At 49.8% G+C, this 20,341-nt stretch overlaps 1 protein-coding gene across 1 annotated transcript in view; it reads left to right on the top strand.

Moving 5' to 3' along the window:
* The first annotated feature begins 5,099 nt into the window (after window positions 1-5,099).
* The window catches only part of Vwa5b1 (von Willebrand factor A domain containing 5B1), a 38,769-nt gene continuing 23,527 nt past the window's right edge, over window positions 5,100-20,341 (top strand). Inside the window, exons 1-7 of the mRNA XM_013033705.1 lie at window positions 5,100-5,238; window positions 7,359-7,511; window positions 8,271-8,541; window positions 9,747-9,892; window positions 10,966-11,097; window positions 11,670-11,794; window positions 15,755-15,931. Of these exons, the coding sequence (XP_012889159.1) occupies window positions 5,100-5,238; window positions 7,359-7,511; window positions 8,271-8,541; window positions 9,747-9,892; window positions 10,966-11,097; window positions 11,670-11,794; window positions 15,755-15,931 (1,143 nt within the window). The remainder of the gene's footprint in view (window positions 5,239-7,358; window positions 7,512-8,270; window positions 8,542-9,746; window positions 9,893-10,965; window positions 11,098-11,669; window positions 11,795-15,754; window positions 15,932-20,341) is intronic.

Here is a 20,341-nt window from a genome sequence, read left to right as displayed (position 1 = left end):
GGAGGATTTCACCAGAACCACCAGGGCTTGTAGGAAAGCCTACTACAGAAGGCAGTGCAGCCTTGTGGTTAAACACACAGGCTCTATAGTCCTGCTGCATAAGAGTTCAATTCCCTGCCCCACCACTTACTGGCTTTGTGATCCTGGAAAAGTTCCCTTACCTCTCTGAGCCTTGGTGTTTTATCTGTGAAAGCATAAGAGTGCCTATCTCTGAGACAGGTTATAAAATTGTATGTGCAAAGTATCTGGAGTGGGGTTTCAGACATTCAGCAAATATTTATTGAGTACCTACTAAAGTGCCTATCAGGGAGTGACAGGCAAAGTAGTGGACAAACTAAAAATCTCCACCCTTTTGGAACTATACTCTAGAGAGATGGGGAAACCCATCGAACTATATATATGCAATATATACTATGACAGGGTGCAGATATCAGTGCTAAAGAAAAACACAGAGAAGACTAGGGAGTGGTGAGAGGTTGTGGCTTTAAAAGCAAGTGAGTGGCTTTGAGATGCAGCTGTCATGGCTGGGGTGTAAAGTTGAAGGCATGAGAGAGGAAATGAGGGACCAGCTAGAATGAAGAAACAGGCACCAGCAAGCCCTGTCCCAGGCATACAGACAGCACCAGGATGCTGGCAGGACTTGGGAACAGAGGGACTGGAGATCCAGGGGCCAATTATTCACTAAGAGGAAGGTACGATCAGAACCTTGGCGATGCCAATCCGTGCAGAGGAGGATGATCGAAAGCCCCTGGGGACTCAAGTTAAAGGGCTTTTCAGGAGAATATGAGCAACAGGAAGCAGAGGGCACCCCCTCCTCCCCCAGACTCTAGCAGCAACAAGGACTCCACAGCCCTTCCGGAGAGGGGATCAGGACCAGGTGCCCAGATCCGGATGCGGAGACTCTAAGGAGCCTCACAGAACCAGCAACACAAACAATAGCCAGGGCAGGAAAGAATATATCCCTGTAGACTGGTGTCTGCTACAACAAGGGTGGGACCTGTGTGCAGGTGGGGAAGGAAGACCTGACTGGCAAATGCTGGAATGACCAATCTAGTGACTTCCATATCCATAGTCTTTCTCTAAGACGTTCCCAGGGCATGCCCCCTCCCACCCCACCCCTACTCCCCACACCCCCGTATCTCTCCCTCAGATGCACCAATGGGGGAAATGCAGAAATGGCTTGGCATTGGGAGCGGCATTGGGTTCTTTCACACAACAAAAAATGTATCCACATCAGAACAAGCATAGTTGAAGGTGCTTGAGATTCATCAGTGAGAAACTGGGGCCCCGTCTCTGCCCTGTAGACAGGAGGCCGATGACAAGGGACAAGCGTGATAAATATGTATATGTAATGTTGGTAACATGGGCTTCAGAAAGAAATGCAAGTGGAGCAGGTTAAGGGGAGCAATGTAGGGGAAGGGGTTGCAAGATGACCGAAGTTATTAAAGGCAAGCTCTGGGAGGAGGTGCCATTTGAACAAAGACTTGATAGGGGGAAGGAGCCATGTGAAGATCTAGGGAAAAGAGCATTCCCAGGAGTGAGCATTGCCAGTGCAAAAGGCCTGAGGGGCCCAGGCTAGAGTCAACACATCAAGAGGAAGTTCAGAGGGGAAAGCCACTCAGCATCAGGGGATTTGAGCCTTGGGGTCACATGACCAGATCTTCAAAGCATGGCTCTGGCTGCCCCCATTGAGAACAGACTGTAGAGGAACAATGGAGCTGCGGGACTGCCCTGTGGAGGCCACAAGAAGGGGTCAGATTCTGAATGGACAGCTTTATTTACTATCTGTCTCTTCCTCTTGTTTCTGTGCTCACACCTGCCGTGCTCCACACAGTAGTCCCAAGTACATGACATTCATTCATTCATTCATTCATTCATTGGTTCATTCATTTTACTTTACAAATATTTGTTGAGCCAGGTATATATAGAAATAATGTCGCAGACAGGTAGACAGCAGTCACTTTTGAAGCATGGCTTCTAGGCCACCAAGACACAGTCTTGGTATTTAATAGTCACGCTAGGAAGCTATGCAGAATTCGTGTCCCCATCCAAACCAACATGACACCAAAGAGACATAGCCCATTGCCCCCAAATCATCCCCATTTTTCTATGAGCCTCTCAGAAAATGTGAAATGGGATCCAATTCAGGGCACCTCCTTTTTTTTTTGTTAGTCATGGGGCTTGAACTCTGGGCTTGGGCATTGTCCTTGTGCTCTTCAGCTCAAGGCAAGTGCTCTACCTCTTGAGCCACAGTGCCACTTTCAGTTTTCTAGTGGTTTATTGGAGATAAAAGTCTCTCGGATTTTCCTGCCCAGGCTGGCTTTGAACTGCAATCCTCAGATCTCAGCCTCCTGAGTAGCTAGGATTGCAGGCATGAGCCACCAGTACCCAGCTCAGCTGGCTCTTTAAGTTCATCTTCCACTCCTCTTCCCCTAGCCCCAGCCCCAGTCCTATTTAATTCCTTTTCTTCTCACCTCTCCAACCAATATCCAGACTCAGAATAGTAAGAGACAAGGACCTGGGCAGACAAATTGTGTGGCAGGTCTGGGAAGGAGGTAGAGAAGGAGGTAGAGAAGGTTAACCTATAATAGCATTTACCCCGCTACCACTAAGCCATACTCACACCAGACATCATCCCCAGAGCCAAGTTATGGTCTCTTACACTGACCTAGGGATATGTTAGTGGCTTTGCCTCTGTCCCTGAGGCCAGATGAAGAAAGGGTAAGGAGGAAGGAAATGGCTGTGCCAGGAGAAAGTTCCACACAAGCACCCACAGTGCCCGTGTGTGCTAAGATACCCCTAACTCACACTCAGAACCAGACACATCTCTCTTAAGGCCTTCATGCCCTTGCTTGCAGGAAAATAACACAAGGTTCTCAAAGGATTAAATGTGCCTGGCACATTTCCATTGCCTGATAAATTCCAACTATCATCACTGTAGCTTCTCTTGCTTCCAATTTTCCTCTGCTACTAAATTATAAACTCCTAGAGAATGGATCTGTGCCTTATCTTCATATCCCCAGTGGCTAAATCAGGCCTGGACATATAGTCAGTGCTCATCGTTGCTGGATGGATTGAGGAAAAAGAGGCATGGAGGCATTTGAAGTTTACCCTTCCTAAGAGGTTCTGCTATTCTCAATCAGTACAGAGTGGGTCATTAAGAGTGAGTCTAGACTCTGTTTCCAGAAATCATCCAAGTGTTACTCCCTAGGTTGGACAAGGGGCCCTGGGAAGATTCCACCTCCTAATGTACTGAAACTTAAATCCAAGCTTACTGTTCATCTGAGTGTTGCCTCCCCTGGATCCGAATTCTCCCAATCAGCATTCTGGCCTGGAGTGCAACCAGGGAGAGGAGGCAGGTGTGGTTAATAGAAGTGGCTCAGTCAGGAAATGAACTCTGCCATCTTGTTCTGTCCCCGGAAGGAACCAAGCTCTACTCTGGCCACCAAGGCAGAAAACTCCCCAGAGGAGATTGTGGATCCAGCAGCCCCATCCTGGCACTCTGTCTGCCTCCAGTTATCAGTCAGCCTGTCAGGAGATAAGGCCGGCTGAGAGCTGTCTGGGGCTGAGCCACAAGGGAGCACATAATTAAAAAAGACTCTGCTGGCCTGGAGGGCGGGGGGAAGGGGGAGTACCTGAGGACATGAAGAGGACCTAGAGGAGAACAGCATCCTTCCGGGAGAAAGGGCAGAGAAATGAACACTCACTGAGCAGTCATAAGTAGACGGCACCAGGCCACCAGCCCAGGGAAGCTTTGCCTGGTTCAAACACAGGAAATCCCAGACAGACTTGGCCTTGTACTTGCATTCCACCCGCTGGTCTTGAACTTTGCTCCCACTCACACACCTCCCCCAGCCACTTGGGAACATGACACCCTGTCCTGAGAAGTGATCCAAAGACCTTCCTGTTGGAAGGATGAAAAGCCAGTTACTCTTTGATTCATTCAATCAACTCTGAGGAGTTAATGGGCAACAACAACCCATGGGGACCATAACCACACGCAAGGAGCATGCGCTATAAAGACGGTGACAGACAGACCACCTCACAGAACAAAGTGCAGAACAACCCTGATAGAAATACACTGTGGAAGAGTGTATTCCCTACAGAGGAGGTATTCCTTGATGCTGAAAGAAAAGGAGGTGGTGGATGGATGGATGGATAAAAGATGGGCATGGGCTAGTCTTCCAGCTATAGTGGCAGACACACAGGTGGAGAAAAGAGGACATACTTGAGGTAGGAACTGCCAAGGCCCAACTAGCAGCTCGGGTAGCAGGCACGAGATGGCCACACCAGGTCCTGGGCTATCTTAAGGTTTTCAGTTTCTGTTCAAAAAGCAGTGGGAACCACTGGTTGGTAGAAGAGGGTGGTGAGTGTTGGAGGTGATGGAGACTCATCCACTCTGTGTGTTGGAATGTCCCCTGGCCACGGGATGACAAGAAAGAATAGATTCAAGAAGCCAATAGGAAGCAAGGTGCTTCCTGGCAGCTCACACCTATAATCCTAGCCACTCAGGAGACTGAGAACTGAGGATCACAATTCAAAGCCAGACTGGGCAGAAAAGTCCATGAGACTCATCTCCAATTAACAACTAGGGCTGTGGCTCAAGTGGTAGAGAGTCAGCCTTGAACAAAAAAAAAAAAAAGCCAAATGAGAGTGCAGGGCCTTGAGTTCAAACCCCAGTATGAGCACACACGCACGTGCACACACACACACACACACACACGAGTCAAGGTCCAGAAAAAGAAGGAATGCAAGAATGCAAGGACGAGTCACCACCCTTGTGATGAACTGAGCAAGATGGCAAGAAAGAGACAACAGGCCATAGCAATGACTTTCTGGTGTTTGGCCTGCACCCCTGGAAAGGTGGTAGCCGCTCTCATGTTGGTGTCTTCAGGGTGCTTCCTGTATGCCCTCATAACCCAACTGCAGTGGAGACATCTACGCAGAGGAGGAGACTGGCAAAGCCTTGAAAACAAAGGCCATCACCTCCCATTGTCAAGAGAGTCAGAAACAAGAAAAGTAGCTAGAGATTGTGGGGGCCTCTTCCCATCTCCTGCCTTCCCTGTGTCCTGCAGGCCCTGAGTTAAGTAGCTGGTGGGATGCCTGGCCTGCTGAACCGTATCACAGGGGCAGCCCTGCCCCTCACCGCATCTGATGTCACCTCCTTCGTCAGTGGTTACGCCCTGGGCCTGACTGCTTCCCTCACCTATGGCAATCTGGAGGCTCAGCCTTTCCAGGGTAAGAACTGTAGCGGGGAGGCGGGGTTGAAGGGAGAGGGAGCATGCTTCCCAAGGCTAAACCCTCCTCTTCCATCCTGAAACCCTGTCCTGTCCTGATGTTTGCTTGGAAAACTCGGGTGATCGCTGAGTCTCTCTCTCTCTCTCTCTCTCTCTTTCCACCCCCCTCTCTATCTGTGTGTGTGTGGTGTGTGTATACAGAGACAAGGACTTGGATAGACAATTTGTATGGCAGGTCTAGGAAGGAAGTAGGGAAGGAGGCGGGGAAGGTTAACCTATAATAAACATTCACCCTGATACATTAAACTACACTTACACCAGACACCTTCCCCAGAGCTAAGCCATGGTCTCTCATTCTGACCTACGGATGTGTTGGTGACTTTGCTCTGTCCCTGAGGCTAGATGAGGAAGGAACAGAAGGAAGTAAATACAGCTCTCCCAGGAGAAAGTCCACAGTGCCCATATGTGCTAAGATATCCCTAACTCACCTTCAGAACCAAACACGTCTCTCTAAGGCTTGCATGTCCTCATTTGCAGGAAAATAACACCTTACAAGGTTGGGAAAGAATAGGTAGATAGATAGATAGATAGATAGATAGATAGATAGATAGATAGATAGATAGATAGATATATGATAGATAGATAATCTTTCCACCAGGTTGGCCCTTCAGCCTCAAGGCAAACAGCCTAGGATCAGATTTAAGTCAAGGTTTAGGCTCAGGACAGGCTCCTCTGTCCCAACTATCTGTCTCAAACCACCCACACAGGATGCTCCAGAGCCAGGAACCCACCCCACCCCCACCTCCATCCACACATTGGCTCTGGCTCCCAATGACATTGGGGAAGCCATGCCCTCCCTCAAAGTCAGGGTCCTCCTCTCTGGCTGTCCACACATCTGAGACTTCAGGAAGGAGTTGATGAGCTAATGCCAGAGGAAAGACAGAGTGGATGGAAAACAGGCTGCAGCAGTGACTCATCAGTGGGGCCAGTCAGAGTATGGCCAGGTGCTGGCCTCCAACGTCCTTGGTAAATGCACACCGCTCTCTGTGGCCAGCACTCCCTTCTCATTGGCAATGACAGAGCCTCCTAACCACTAAACCAATGTCTAGTTCCCACCTCCCCCCAGAGGGGGGAGGTCCTAGAGGCCAATGCTGGCCCAACAATCCTGCAGGGAGCTTCCCTCCCCGTAGAAATCTGGGCAGAGCAAACAGCTCTGCTCCTCTGTTTGGGAGACTCTAGAGAAAGAAGACTGAAAGTGGGACTCTGCTGGGGCTCAGGAGACTGGAGGACTTTGAGACAGCCCTCCAGTGGACTCAGTGCAAGAGGAACGTGTGCTCCCATTTTACAGATGAGGCTCTGGGGGACAGGAAGTCAGGGATTGTGGAGGGCTCACTGTACCAGACAGTGGACTAAATGAGCCCTTTGCATTCTAAGCTTAGCATCTCTTGGAGACCATCTGCCACTGCCATCTCAGACCCTGACCTCGGTCTACTAAGTAACAACAATAACAACAACAAAAACCAACCTGCATTTTAATAATGCTCCCTACACACCAGGGATTTAAGCCTAAACCTTTTCTTAAATCTGACCCTCAGCTATTTGCCTTGAGGCCTGCAGATACTTTTTTTTTAATGTGTGGTACACATGGTAGAGGATAAAGTTCAATGAATGGTAGATAGAATTCTCATCATGATCCTACGGTTTTGCCTTTATTATCTCCCTCTCACAGTTGGAGCTATGTGTCTAGTCAAGATCACATAGCTTAGAAGACAAAGCAGAGCCTGGATTGAACCCTGGCTCTCGCTCTTCCCAAGCTCCAACCCTCAGTGGCAACTCCATAGAGCAGACCCACGTCTTCCATGTGTTCTGTTTGGCCTATGTATCAATCAGACCTCAGGACAATCCAGGTTTCGATTCTGTGTTTGAAAGCCAGAAGTTCTGGCTTTGCTAAGGAGGAGCTAGCAGGGGCCAGGCACAGCTGTCATGCCTACTACTGATGCTGGGTCGTAGCCCCAGCTTTCTTCTGGGTCCTCTTAGCAGTAGCAAGGTTCAGCCATCTGAGATTCCTTCCAGGAGTGGGTGGGGCGGAACACCCTACAACGCTGGGCCGTCTTCCACTAGGCCTGTTCGTGTATCCCCTGGATGAGCAGACCACAGTGATCGGCTTTGAGGCAGTCATTGCTGACCGCATAGTAACTGTGCAGATCAAGGATAAAGCCAAGCTGGAGACAAGCCACTTGGAAGTCTCTCGTGTCCGACCTGCAACTATCTCACGTAAGGAGACCTGAAGGGCCCAGGACTGTCGGGGGGGGGGGTCCCTAGGTGCTAAAGCCTTCGACATGCAATGGGTTAGGGTGGAAAGAGGGAGGAAGTAGAGCCAGGAAACCTGGGTTAGAGTCCTTAACCTTGAGCCAACCATTACCATCACTGAGTTTGAGCTTCCTGGTCTGAAAATAGCCCTTTGTTCCTGTTGTTGCCTCCAAAGTGTGGTAGAATCAGAGGAATTTGGAGAGCAAAAGGGGTTTGAAGACCTCTATAGAAAACACAGCAAATCACCCAGCTCCAGGCTGTGGACTAAGTAGTACCAGGATCTGATTCCCTAGCCTGCTGCTCACAAGCAGTGTGAGCTTGGAGACCAGCCTCAGGTTGGGGCGTGTAATAGGTAATTACAGCCCCTCCCCCACATGAACGTACAAGCCAAGTGCTTCTACCACGCGAAATACTCAAAGCATGGCTGCTGTTTTCTGCTGCCCGGGGAGCTGAGAATCACAGAGCGGTGGATTGGCTCAAGGTCTAAGAAAGGTATGCTAAGATACTTCTCCATGAGCCAGGCACCAGTGGCTCACATCAGTAATCCTAGCTACTCAGGAGACTGACATCTGAGGATGCAGTTCAAAGCTAGCCCATGCAGGAAAGTCAGTGAGACTCTTTTATCCAATAAACCAGCAAAAAGCAAACTTAGTGTGTGTGGTGGGGGGGGCGGGGAATCAGAGACAATAAAGGTACAGCCCCTGACACCAGCTTGGCCTTTAGGAAGCACACTGCAAGAAGGGGTCTCTATCTCCCCTCATTCCTGCACCCCGGGAAAGGTGGCTTTGGATGAGGATTTGGAGCGGATTCTGTTTGTGGTCAACCTGGGGACCATCGCCCCCATGGAGAATGTCACCATCTTCATCAGCACCTCCTCAGAGCTCCCAACACTGCCCAGCGGCGCTGTGAGGGTTCTTCTGCCAGCTGTCTGCGCCCCAACCGTGCCTCAGTTCTGTACCCAGAGTACCAGCCCATCCCACCAGCAGACCCAGAGGTAAGGCGTTTCTGCTCACACCAGGGCAGAAGAGGCAGGGCCTCCTCACTGGAGCATCAGGACCTCAGCAAATCAGGGATCTGGGGCTTTGGTGCCCCTGAGCATCTTGTAAGCGGGAAAATCCATGTCAACTTCTCATGCCCTCAAAGTCACTGTGATGGAAGACATAGGTCAACAAGCAGCAAGCCTTGGGCTGCTGAGTGCCAGGAAGGCTGGGAATGGGAGTTCCACTGGGCCCCCCAGGCTGAAAGCAATCTGGCAATTCTCTGCATCGTGCCCTTGACCTAGAGACGTTCTTTCACAAAGCCAAAGGTGAAACCCAGACAAGGATACTCTCCTTGTGGTGTGATTAGTGAGTGCAGGGGGGGGGGGGCAGGTAAAATAATGCCAAGTGGCATTATTAGCGGCGAGGACTTGGACGAATGGTCACCAGCACTGAGTAAGCTGGAGTGTGAGATCTGTGATAGGTGTAATCTTGTTCATCGCAAGGGCTGGAGGTAGGCCCAAGTGGTAGAGTATGAGGTTGCGTTCAAAACCCAGAATCATCAAAAAAAAAACCCAGAACACAGAGGTTAGATACCATGCCTAGAAAGACAGGGAAACAGAGCAAGGTTGGGGGTAGTGGGGGCGGAAGAGTGCTTAAAAACATGAACATTCCAGCAGGTGACAGATGCTTTGTTAATGGAGTGGTCACTCACAGAGTCCTCCAGGCAACTGTGTAAAGTTTCATCCCCAGCAAAGGATAGGAGGGAGAGATGCTGTGTCTAAGGCTTCTAATTGACAGAGAAGACTCAAGAAGCATTGTGACATGTGACAAACCATTTTACATGGAGCCGGGCAGATGGGGGCCAGGATGCCAGCTCTTCTAAGTCCTGACCATGGGCACTTGGGCCCATGGCCTCTGCCCTCCCACCTCACCCTAGGAAGAGGGGACATATGTCCTCCTGGGGCTGTAGTGACCATGATGGAAGCTGAGCCCGTGCCTGGAGTATGGCCCATCATGGCCATTCTTCAAGCAACTCTGGCTTTTCTCTGCATCCATCCCCAACCCCAAGACCAGAACAATGGTCCCTGGGTGGCAGAAGCCCTGGAGCCCCCTCAGAGGGCTGGGCTACTCTGGACTGGCCTCCTTCTCCTTGTTTTCTTATGCCTGCCCTGCCTCTTCCTGGACTGCCCACTCCTCCCTCCTCTCTATGCCTTCCCAGCAAAGATCGACACTGCTTTGGCAACCGGGCTGTGGACTCTTGGAACAGGCTGTGCCTGGCGACACTCCTGGACACGGAGGTGTCCAATCCCATGGAGTATGACTTCAACTTCCAGCTGGAGATCCGTGGGCCCTGTCTTCTTGCAGGTGAGAGAGATGAGAGAGAGAGAGAGAGAGAGAGAGAGAGAGGAGAGGCAGGCAGGGAGGCCCAGATGGAGAGGGTAGGCAAAGATGCCGTAGCATGGAGAGAGCTTCAGACAAATCATCCCCCCCCACCCAGGAGAGGAAAGAGGGAGTAGGCAGCAGGAGCTAAGCTGAGACATGGTGCCATGTGGACTCCCCTATATCACTGCCCCAATAAACAACCCCAAAATGAGCCCTTCCCAGGTCAGCTTCCAAAGCCACCCACCGCCACCCCTATGGCTTCCACCAGAAATGTCCTCTAGGGAACTATGTGGTTTCAGGTCACCTCTTGATGGACACAGGCATCAAGATGGCTCTCAGGGCTGAGAAGGTGGCTCAGTGGTAGAATGTTTGCCTTGCATGCAGGAAGCCCTGGGTTCGATTCCTCAGCACCACATACACAGAAAAAGCCAGAAGTGGCACTGTGGCTCAAGTGGTAGAGTGCTAGCCTTGAGCTGAGGGACAGCTCCCAGGCCCAAAGTTCAGGCCCCACGACCGACTAAAAAAAAAAAAAATGATGGCTCTCGCCTGGGAGAGCTGTCAGACCTACTGATGCCTAGCCACCACCCTAAAATTTCTGGGCTAGGTCTTGGGTATGAAGCACGTAAAAGGCAATTCTAATTCTGATGGCCTCATCCCAGCCCTACCCCAGGGAGTGAGCATTAGAGGACTCTAAGCTGTGGTGTCTTACCAGCCAGAGTTCATCCCAATGCAAGATACATGTGTAGAGCACTCACCAAAACAGCAAGCCACCTTGAAGTACCAAGCATTTTCTGTCTGCTCTGTGACATGCAGAGGATACTCTGTGTGCCCACCCAGGAGGTAGCAGCTCTTCTAATCTCCCCCTGGATCCCACAGCCAGGCCAAGAAGAGCCATGAGCCTACCTAAGCACCTGCTGTACTGTCCGGGACCCTAGCGGGACTAGCATGTCTGTCAATCATCTTTGGTCTGGGTCCCTGTGTTCCTGACTGAGGTCCTTTCTCTCTGGGGCCACTGAGTCTCTCCCTTGCTGTCCTTGCCTGTCTGTGATGCTCAGGAGTGGAGAGTCCCACACATGAGATCCGCGCCGATGCCGCCCCATCTGCCCGCTCTGCCAAAAGCATCATCATCACCTTGGCCAACAAGCACACCTTTGACCGGCCAGTGGAGATCCTCGTCCACCCCAGCGGTGCGCTGCCCTGTGGGGGAACTGCTGCTTGTGGGAGGGAAGGGCGCCATCCTGGTGGTGATGTGTAGGACAGAGAGGGGGGAGGAGGAGACCAGCCACTTCCTTCTGGGAACTTGGCTCTGGCTGGCAGAATGGTTCCTGCCCATTTGCCAGCTCCAGAGGCCCAAGATCATCTGCTTATGGGGTGTGTGGTCCCCCAGAGCAGCTGAGTTAGGGGCTCTAGGACACTCTAAGCTTGCTGGAACCTTGGTAGCTCTGCACCCTTGGGGACCAACAACTTGTCTCACTCACAAACTCCCAGAATGTCTGGGCCTGAAAAGATCCCCAAGTCATCGGCCTAGTCCCAATTCTCCATTACAGGAGGGTAAACTGAGGCATGGGGTGGGGCATGCGTATTCATGGGCACCAGGCTCTCGTGCTTCACAGCAAAGGAGCCTTCCCCCCACCCCACACTGCTTCCGGCAGCCAAGGGTCCTGCTCCCTTTTCCAATGAAGAGCCTGCCCTCAGGCAAGACCCCTGGCACCTCCCTTGCCCCTTGGGCACGCACTGAGGGTTTATGTAATCTCTGCAGAACCTCACATGCCACATGTCCTGATGGAGAAGGGGGACATGACCCTGGGAGAGTTTGACCAGCATTTGAAGGGAAGAATGGATTTCATCAGAGGGACGAGGAAGGACAACAGTGCAGAGCGGAAGGTGAGCTGGTGGCCCAGCCGATGGCATGGGGAACTTGGTCTCCACTAAACCTGTAAGAATCCCAGCCCGAGATAGAGAGGCAGCCCTCTCCCCCCTCCGCTTCATGAGGTCACATGGACAGTTGATAGCCAAGCTTGGGCTAGGACACTGCAGGGCAGGTAGACTTGCAAATGGTACAGTCACACTGGTCTATCTTCCTACCAAGTCACCTCCTCCAGGGACCACCAAGGAGTCAAAGCCAGGCAAAACTCATAGCTAGTGGCAGGAATCGCTTTGACCTCCTTCTAGGTTAGTCCATCCCCCAGGCTAGGGGCCCTCACTGCTCTCTCTCTCTGTCTACTGGCCTCCCTTTTCCCTTCAGTGGAATGAATGGGTAGACCCTTGTTCTTCCTCCCTCTGGGATCATTGCTCTCTACTAAAGATAGGATAAAGGCAGTCTGAAGAAAGCCTAAGAAAGATCCTTTCCCTCTGCCTTCCTCCACATGGAGCTAGAGAATATGAGGCCATAGTAGAGGGACAGGAAAGAGAATGGTTGAGGCTGAGCTGCCAACCACACCCATCCATCTCTCTTCCACCCATGTAGTCGCACCCAAAATGCCAAGTCTAGGAATCATGGCACATCTCTTCCTATTGGCTCCCTCTGTGGATGGGTCCTTCACCCAAAGATAGTTGGAAGAAAGGCAGCTGGTTATTTCAGGAGTTCAAATCGGTGACAGTGAAGCCAAGGAATTAGAGTTCACCATATGGAGGCAGTTTAGCTGGGCTTTAACTGCCCCTCCAGTTCCTGGTTAGCTCAGTTGACACCATGGCCCACAAGGAAGGAAGTAGACAGGAGAGGGAGGATGGCTTACTGCTCATTCCATCACCCAGGTTAGAGACCCCCACCAGAAGCATCTTCAGGCTGGGGGGAGGGGATGGTGAGGACCCCCAGTGCCTGTCATCTCCTGTGTTTAGAGACACACACACCCCGAAACATTTGTCCCCCCAGGAGAATCCGCTGAGCCAGGCTGTCAGAGTGGAGAGGTGGCCATGCCAGGGGCACCCCGGAGCCCCGAGGAAGGCAGCACATGGCTGGAGGAGGCAGGGTGAGAGGGCACTGGGTCTCCCAGACCTAAGGCTGGCTGTCCTGCCTGCCAAACCTGAAATCCATTAGCACTGGGACCGCTGCAGCAAATGAAAATTAATTTGCCACCTTGGGTTGGTTATGCAAAATACATCATAGTCTCATGAGCTCCAGGGATGACAGCAATCAATGGGCAGCTGCTAAGAAGTGATGAGTTTATTGTAATTGGATAATGGCAGGTTGAGGAGACATTAGCGCATCCTGAGCCAGGGCACCTCCTCATCCCTCTGAAAGGCAGAAATCCAGCTCCTCACACTGGCAGATGTGGCTCTTGCTGCGTTGGGCTGTGTTAGCAAAAAGCCAGGCTGGGCAAGTAGCCTTTGGCACACGGGTTCCATGCGGAAGGGAAAGCGAGATTTCTAAGCAGGAAGTCAGGTTGGGGACATCCAGAGGACAAACATCACTCAGGACGTGTGGGTGGAATAAGCTGTCAGAGAGAGGGCAAACAACACAAAGGGAGACAGAGATTGTAAAGAAAAAAAAACAAAAAAGATGTCGACAGCAGTTTGTGGCAGACAAAGAGATGGCACACTCGGACCCACTCTCTCTGTTATTCAATCACCAAACACAAAGGGCTCGGTGGGTGTCAGCTCTATGTTCTAGGCACTGGCGGGAAAATGTTGAAAATGCTGCATCCCTTGTCCTCAAGGAGCTTTGAGTTTGGCAGAAGTGAATGAGACTATTTTGGAGAAGGATGGGACGTGATGGTTTGATAATCATGACAGCACTGGGCTCATGAGCTAGATGTTTAGTGAATGTCTGTGTGCAGCTGAGACCTGGTGGATGGCAGAGCGCCCACCAGGAAGAAGGGCAGGCAGAAAGCACACACCACGTGCAAAGAAGAGCCAGCAGCATCGTGGCAAGTAGTTTGGAAAACACAAAGTAGACTAACGTGGCCAGAATATGCAGCTGAAATACTTGGAGCTGACTGGTTCAGATGAGATGGGCAGGGGGGTAGGGACTGGCAAGCTCAGTCTTTATAAAATATGGTGCCTAGCAGCTCATGCTTGCAATCCTAGCTACTCAGAAGGCTGAGATCTGAGGATCGCAGTTCCCAGCTGGGGCCAAGAAAGACCATGAGATTCTGATCTCCAATAAACTACTCAGAAAAAGCTGGAAGTGGTGTTGTGGCCCAAGTGCTAGAGTGCTAGCCTTGAGCAAAAGAAGCTCAGGGACAGTGCCCAGGCCCAGAGTTCAGGCCCCAGGATTGGCACAAAAAAAAAGTGCTGCCAAGGATGAGTGCTAAGTGTTGCTCAAGGGAAAGAATGGCTACTGTGTGTCAAATGGGCTGCAGGCAAGTCAGCATAGGAGAAAGAAACCAGTACTAAGAGACCATGGTGAGGTACAGCAAGAAATGAATCCATCTTAAGCCTGGGTGAATCACTGGACACAGTCATGTTCAACATGTCCTCTAGCTGCAGGACCCTGGTCTTCTTCTGAAGGCTGGGATACATGGGGTAGGGAAGAGAATCATCAAGGAAGACTGTAGGCCTCTGGTTTGAGCAACCCAGTGGGTGACAATGAATTCTGTTGAGATGAGGAAAGGATCCAGATCAACAGAAACTGAGACGCAGATGAGGAGAGTTGTGTGCACACAGAGACAGTCCGAGAGGGAGAGGAGTAAGGATGGAGAACGTGACATTTGGTATGGAGTAGGATGAGTAGAGACCCAGAAGAGGAATCTGAAGCAGCTTGTGGCCTCAGGGTCAACTTTGAAGCCACATGAGATAAAGAATGGAAGTGTCAGGCATGATGGCTCAAGACTATAATCCTTGGCTGCTTGTCAGGTTAAGAGTGGGAGGATCACAGTTGGAAGCCAGCCTAGGTGAAAAGCTTGCAAGGCTCCATCTCAACAGAAAAGGGTCCACTCACCCAGCTACAATGAGAAATAGAAATAGGAGGATTACAGTCCAGGCCAGTTTAACAAAAAGGCAAGACCCTATCTCAAAAATCACCAGAACATAAAGCAGTGGAAGCATAGCTCAAGGAGCAGAATGCCTTCCTAGCAAGCACAAGGCCCTAAGTTCAAACCCCAGTACCACCAAAAAGGATACTTCCTTCAATGTTCACTGATCTCAGATGCAAACGAGGCAAACACATCATTTGCTACCAAGGAGCATAGAAGTTCGAGGAGAGGCAGAGATAGGAGTACAGGCTGTACCCGGTGTAAGATGAGCTAAGACCCCGGGGACTGTCAATGGCCACACGGGCAGTGACTCCTACCAGGCAACAACCCCATGGGGTGCTTCATCCATGGGGTGCTGTGGGCACTCTTGCCCTCATTTCATGAATGAGGAGACAAAACAGTTAAGTCCACCTGGGAGGCTGGGGAAGGCCTCACACTGAAGGACGAAGTGGAGTTTATCAGCCAGAGAGAATCAGTAAAGCTGGGAAACCAGGCTGATGGCAAGGGGAGCCAGAGAGTAGCTTATACACTATAAAAGTGAAAGAGACCCATACTCACTGGGGGCCTAGGGGACCCTCACTTATATGTTAATGGAGACCATCCTCACACCCACCCTGAGAAGTGGACATTTTTGTCCCAAGGACCCAGCCCTGCTGAAGATCACACAATCAGATGGTAACAGAGCCAGAATTCAAATGCAGATGTTGCTGCCTACAAAACCATGCTTAGTATTGCAATCAGCTGCCTACAAAACCGTGCTTAGTATTGCAATCAGTGAGCATACAGCAAGCAAGCCAAAGACATCCCACGTGGAAGTCCCTGGTGCAGGAGTGCAAGTGGGATCTGGATACTGTGTGGTGAGTGAGCAGGTGACACCGGCATGAGTCACCAAGGGGTATCTCAAGACCCTTCCATTTCTTTTCTCCTCCAGTCAGAAATCATCCGGAAACGCCTCCATAAAGACATCCCTCACCATTCTGTCATCATGCTCAACTTTTGTCCTGACCTCCAGTCTGTGCAGCCCAACCTGAGAAAGACCCACGGCGAGTTCATCTTCCTCATCGACAGGAGTGGCAGCATGAGTGGGACCAATATCCACCGTGTCAAGGTACCCACCCATCCCCCGGGTAAAGCTGTTAAGGAAACTGTGTGTGTGTGTGTGTGGTGTGTGTGTGTGTGTGTGTGTGTGTGTGTGGACTTTCCTGCCTGGCTGGCTTTGAACTACAATCCTCAGATCTCAGCCTCCTGAGTAGCTAGGATTACAGGCATGGGCCACCAGTGCCTGGTGAAACAACACTTTTTAAATTTTTTTTCTTTTTTTTTATTATGAAAATACTGTACAGAGGGGTTACAATTACATGAGCAAGGTGATGAGTACATTTCTTATCAAGCATTGTTGCCTCCTCCTTTGTTTCCCCTTCCCATTCCTTCCCATCTCCCCCTCCACCCCCCCTCCCTTCGCCAAAGTTGTAAAGTTTGTTTTTCGACATACGTCTTGTACATCTCATTGTTGCAATGGGACTTAAATTTTTTAAAATCAGTTTAAGCAAAGACAACCAAACTCAATTGGCTCCCCAAATGAAATCCTGATGTGATAAGAGCAGAGGCAGAACTATGATCCATATGCAAGAGATGAGTTCATCAAGAGCTGACCTTGGTTTTGTATTAACTTTGGTTGCATGCTTGTCTTGGTTAAAGTACCCCATTAAGTCCTGAAGGAGATGAGTTGAGGAGGAAAGAGGAAAGAAACTAATCTGAGCTGAGGGCCTGGTACATGCCAGATTCTGCACAAACCACTCAATGTGATATTTGGTTTTTAATCCAGACAAGTATCCTGGAGCTTTGCTCCTATTTTTTGCCATTTTCCACATAGGAAAAATGGTCCTTTGAGTTGCAGTGATTTACCAAGGTCACATGGCTATTCTGGTCTATGATTGGACCTGTGTCTATGTCCTCATTCCTACTGGCCTGTCCACTTTACTTCTACTACTTGGTTCTGAGTATTTCAGCTACATAAGAGATTTGATGGCATGGCCCCCACAACCAACTAGACATAATTAGATCCTTCCTTTTCTCAAATGCTTACCATGTACAAAGCCCTGCATGTAGGCATTTGAACACAGAGGCAGAATGCACACGGAGGCTGCCCTCAAAGAGCCCATAGTAAAGAGTGAGACACATGTCTACTAAAAGGACCAAATGCCGGAAGCTCCATTGACATGGGAGCTTTTACCTAGCAACCATAAGGCCTTGAGTTCAAACCCCAGTGCTGTAGCTGGGTGCTGATGACTTGTACCTAAAATCCTAGCTATTCAGGAGACTGAAAGCTGGAGGATCAAAGTATGAAGTCAGCACAGACAGAAAAATTCTCAAGAATTCATCTCCAAAAGAACCAGCAAAAAGCTGGGCTGGAGGCATGGATCAAGTTGGTAAAGCACCAACCAATCAAGCCAAACAAGTGTGAAGCCCTGAGTTCAAACCCTGGTACCAGTAAAAACAAAAAAAATGTCAGGGAGAGGGAGAAAGAGAGAGAAAAAAAGGGGAGAGAGAGGTGGGGGGGAGAGGAAAGGAGGTAAGGGAAAGAAGGACAGAGAAATATCTGGGCGCTGGTGGCTCACACCTGTAATCCTAGATATTCAGGAGGCTGAGATCTAAGGAGCTCAGTTCGATGCCAGCCTGGGCAGGAAAATTCATGAGACTCTTACCTCCAACTAACCACCAGAAAACCAGAAGTAACACTGTGGCTCGAAGTGGTAGAGTTCTAGCCTTGAACAAAAATGCTAGGTTACTCCCAAGCCCTGAGTTCAAGCCCCATGACCTACCAAAAAAAGGGGAGAGGAGAGAAATGAAAAGACAGGAGAAAGAGCCAGATCTTTCCCATCTATTTTTCCCCATGGGCCCTATTTCTGGGTTTATGAAGAATATTTTGAAAGACCTTGGTCTGTTCATTGAGCTGGACAGCCTATTGGGATTCAGGAAAACAAGAGAGGAGAGAAGAAGAGCCGTGGGGCTCTGCAGTCACCTGGAATTTTGCCCCTCCCCCTTAGTTTGTCCTTGGAGCAAGCTCTTTTGTTGCCAGGGCAACAGACTCAGCAAAGAGAGGAGGGGTTAGGTGGGATCTGAGAGGCCTGCTAACTCTGAGGGCTTCCTAGGACAGATTCTACCTTAAAGCATGACATACAGAGCATAAATATGACCCAAGACCCTATATGAGGCATCTTGACTTTATGATGCGGGGCTGGTTGGCACCTCCTCCCACCTCTCCCCACCACCAAAGGAGAGAATGAAAACTAAGGAGCTGTCCATGGTGCTACAGAGCTGAGGCTCCCTCCAGCCTTACAGGCCTTCTATATTCCATCCTACAGCCCTGAGGCTCCAGAAGACATCCCATTATCCCAGAGAAAGGGTGGGAAGGTCCCTACTCCCCTGTTGGGCTATGTAAGGCCTGTGGAATAATTTGCAAGATGATGGGACAGACATGCATGCTTCTAATTGGTTGCCTGTGGCTTGTCTGCCACTATGTAATAAATATGCAAATGGCTCTTGACAGAAGAAAGGTTCTTCCTGCCCTGGAGTATCCTCAGATCACAAACCTAAGCATCCCTTAGGGACCATCTCACCCATTTTTTTTCTTCATTTCCCAGCTAAGGAAACTGATTCTCCAAGAGGTTAAGTGTTTTTCCAGCATTGCTTGGCTGTGAGGAAGCCTGGGTCTTCCATATCTGGCCAGAGTGCTCATTTTCCCCACATTGCTCATTAGGACTTGTGCCTGCACTTCTCCTTTAAAAAGCTTTCTTCTCTGATTATGTCATTCCATTGCATGGCCTTATGCAAAGAGCAATCCTGGGGCCTAGGATCGATTCTGTCGCTGAATTGCTAACGTGACTTTGGACAAATTGATTTTCAACTCTGAGCTTCATTTGTGCTTTCCGTAAAATGAGAAGGAAGGATTAATTCAGGGAGGGCAAATGTAATGTCTCATGTCCTTCTGTTCCCCTCTCCAAGCCCAGGAAAATATCAATAATTGATCACGACTTCTCCCCCCACCTTGGTAAGCTTGGACTCAGTCTGTAGTCTTCTCATGCCATTGTTACAAGCAGTTACTCTCCACCAAATGGAACTGATTTACAAGTGGAAATACACTTCCTGGACTAAAGCAACTCTCCAATCCTTGTGCTCCAGAATGCTCTGGCTTTTTTTTTCCAGCCCCCTTTCCTCTTGGAGTCTCCCTTGCTCTTTTCCAGTTCCACTCACTGAGCTCAAGGTCAACCCTTCCCAAATTGCTTTATACTGGTGCAATCTGTTCTGCTATACACGACCCTTTCAGAGGAAAAAAAAAACACAGGAATCTCTTTTCCCTGCTGGCAAAAGGCTACTGAGGTGGGGTGGGGTGGCTTGGGTCATTCATTATGGTCCATTGGGCTGAAGTCTTAGGAATAACTAGGCTGAGAGAGGAAGGAGAGACTCGAAATCCAAATAGCCCACGCCAAGGGGGGAAAGTTCAGCCAATTTAATTTCCTGCAGCTGGTCTCTTTCTTCAGCTGCCACCGCTGCCAAATACATGGCTTTAAAAATTCTAATATGTGCGAGCCAAGATGATCTGTATGGATCTGCAGAGTCTCCTGACAGCAGGAATACGCATTAGTGGCTAATGAAAAAAAGCCTATATTGACTTCTTTTGCGGAGACACAAAATGTATTGACACAAGGGATGGAGAGAGACAGAATGTAAAGGCGAATGTGTAATGCTAATGTGTAGAGAAGGGGTGGGATGGGGCTGAGGCTCTGTGTAGCCTGCATGATGGAATCCACTGGCAACTGTCTCCTGCAAGATGTAGAGGGTGGCAGTGTTTCCCCAATGCTGTGCTGAGATCCTTTGGGGGCTGTTATAAACTACATGGGGGTGAAGGGGAGACTTGCATTCCTGAGCTCTGTGCCAAGGCATAGTCAACATAAATCAAGACATCAAAGCTGCATTTTGAAAGCCAAGGTCATAGTCTTGGATTTTTGTCTTCCAGGACAATTCCTCTTGAACTTTAGTTTCTTTTCTTTTTTTTTTGTCGGTCATGGGGCTTGAACTCTGGGCCTGGGCGTTGTCCCTCAGCTCTTCAACTCAACGCGAGCGCTCTACCACTTGAGCTACAGCGCCACTTGAACTTTAGTTTCTTTTCATGTAAAATAGGGATTCTAATACTAATATGTACCTCATATTAATAATATTTACTGGTGGCAAGGTGTTGGTAGCTCACACCTGTAATCCTAGCTGCTCAGGAGGCAGAGATCTGAGGGTCGACATTTGAAGCCAGTCCAGATAGGAAAGTCCATTACACTCTTATCTCCAATTAATCACTGAAAAGGCCAGAAGTGGTGCTGTTGCTCAAGAGGTAGATTACTAACCTTGAGCCAAAGGAGCTTAGGGACAATGCCTAGGCCTAGAATTCAAGGCCCAGGACTGGCAATAGTAGTAATAATAATAATAATAATAGCATGTACTGAAGCAGAAGAAACAGAAGCAGAAG

The sequence above is a fragment of the Dipodomys ordii genome, unplaced genomic scaffold (genome assembly GCF_000151885.1).
Source record: "Dipodomys ordii isolate 6190 unplaced genomic scaffold, Dord_2.0 Scaffold6, whole genome shotgun sequence".
NCBI lineage: Eukaryota > Metazoa > Chordata > Mammalia > Rodentia > Heteromyidae > Dipodomys > Dipodomys ordii.
The sequence above is the reverse complement of the archived record's forward strand: the minus strand, read 5'-3'. Positions and strand labels throughout refer to the sequence as shown.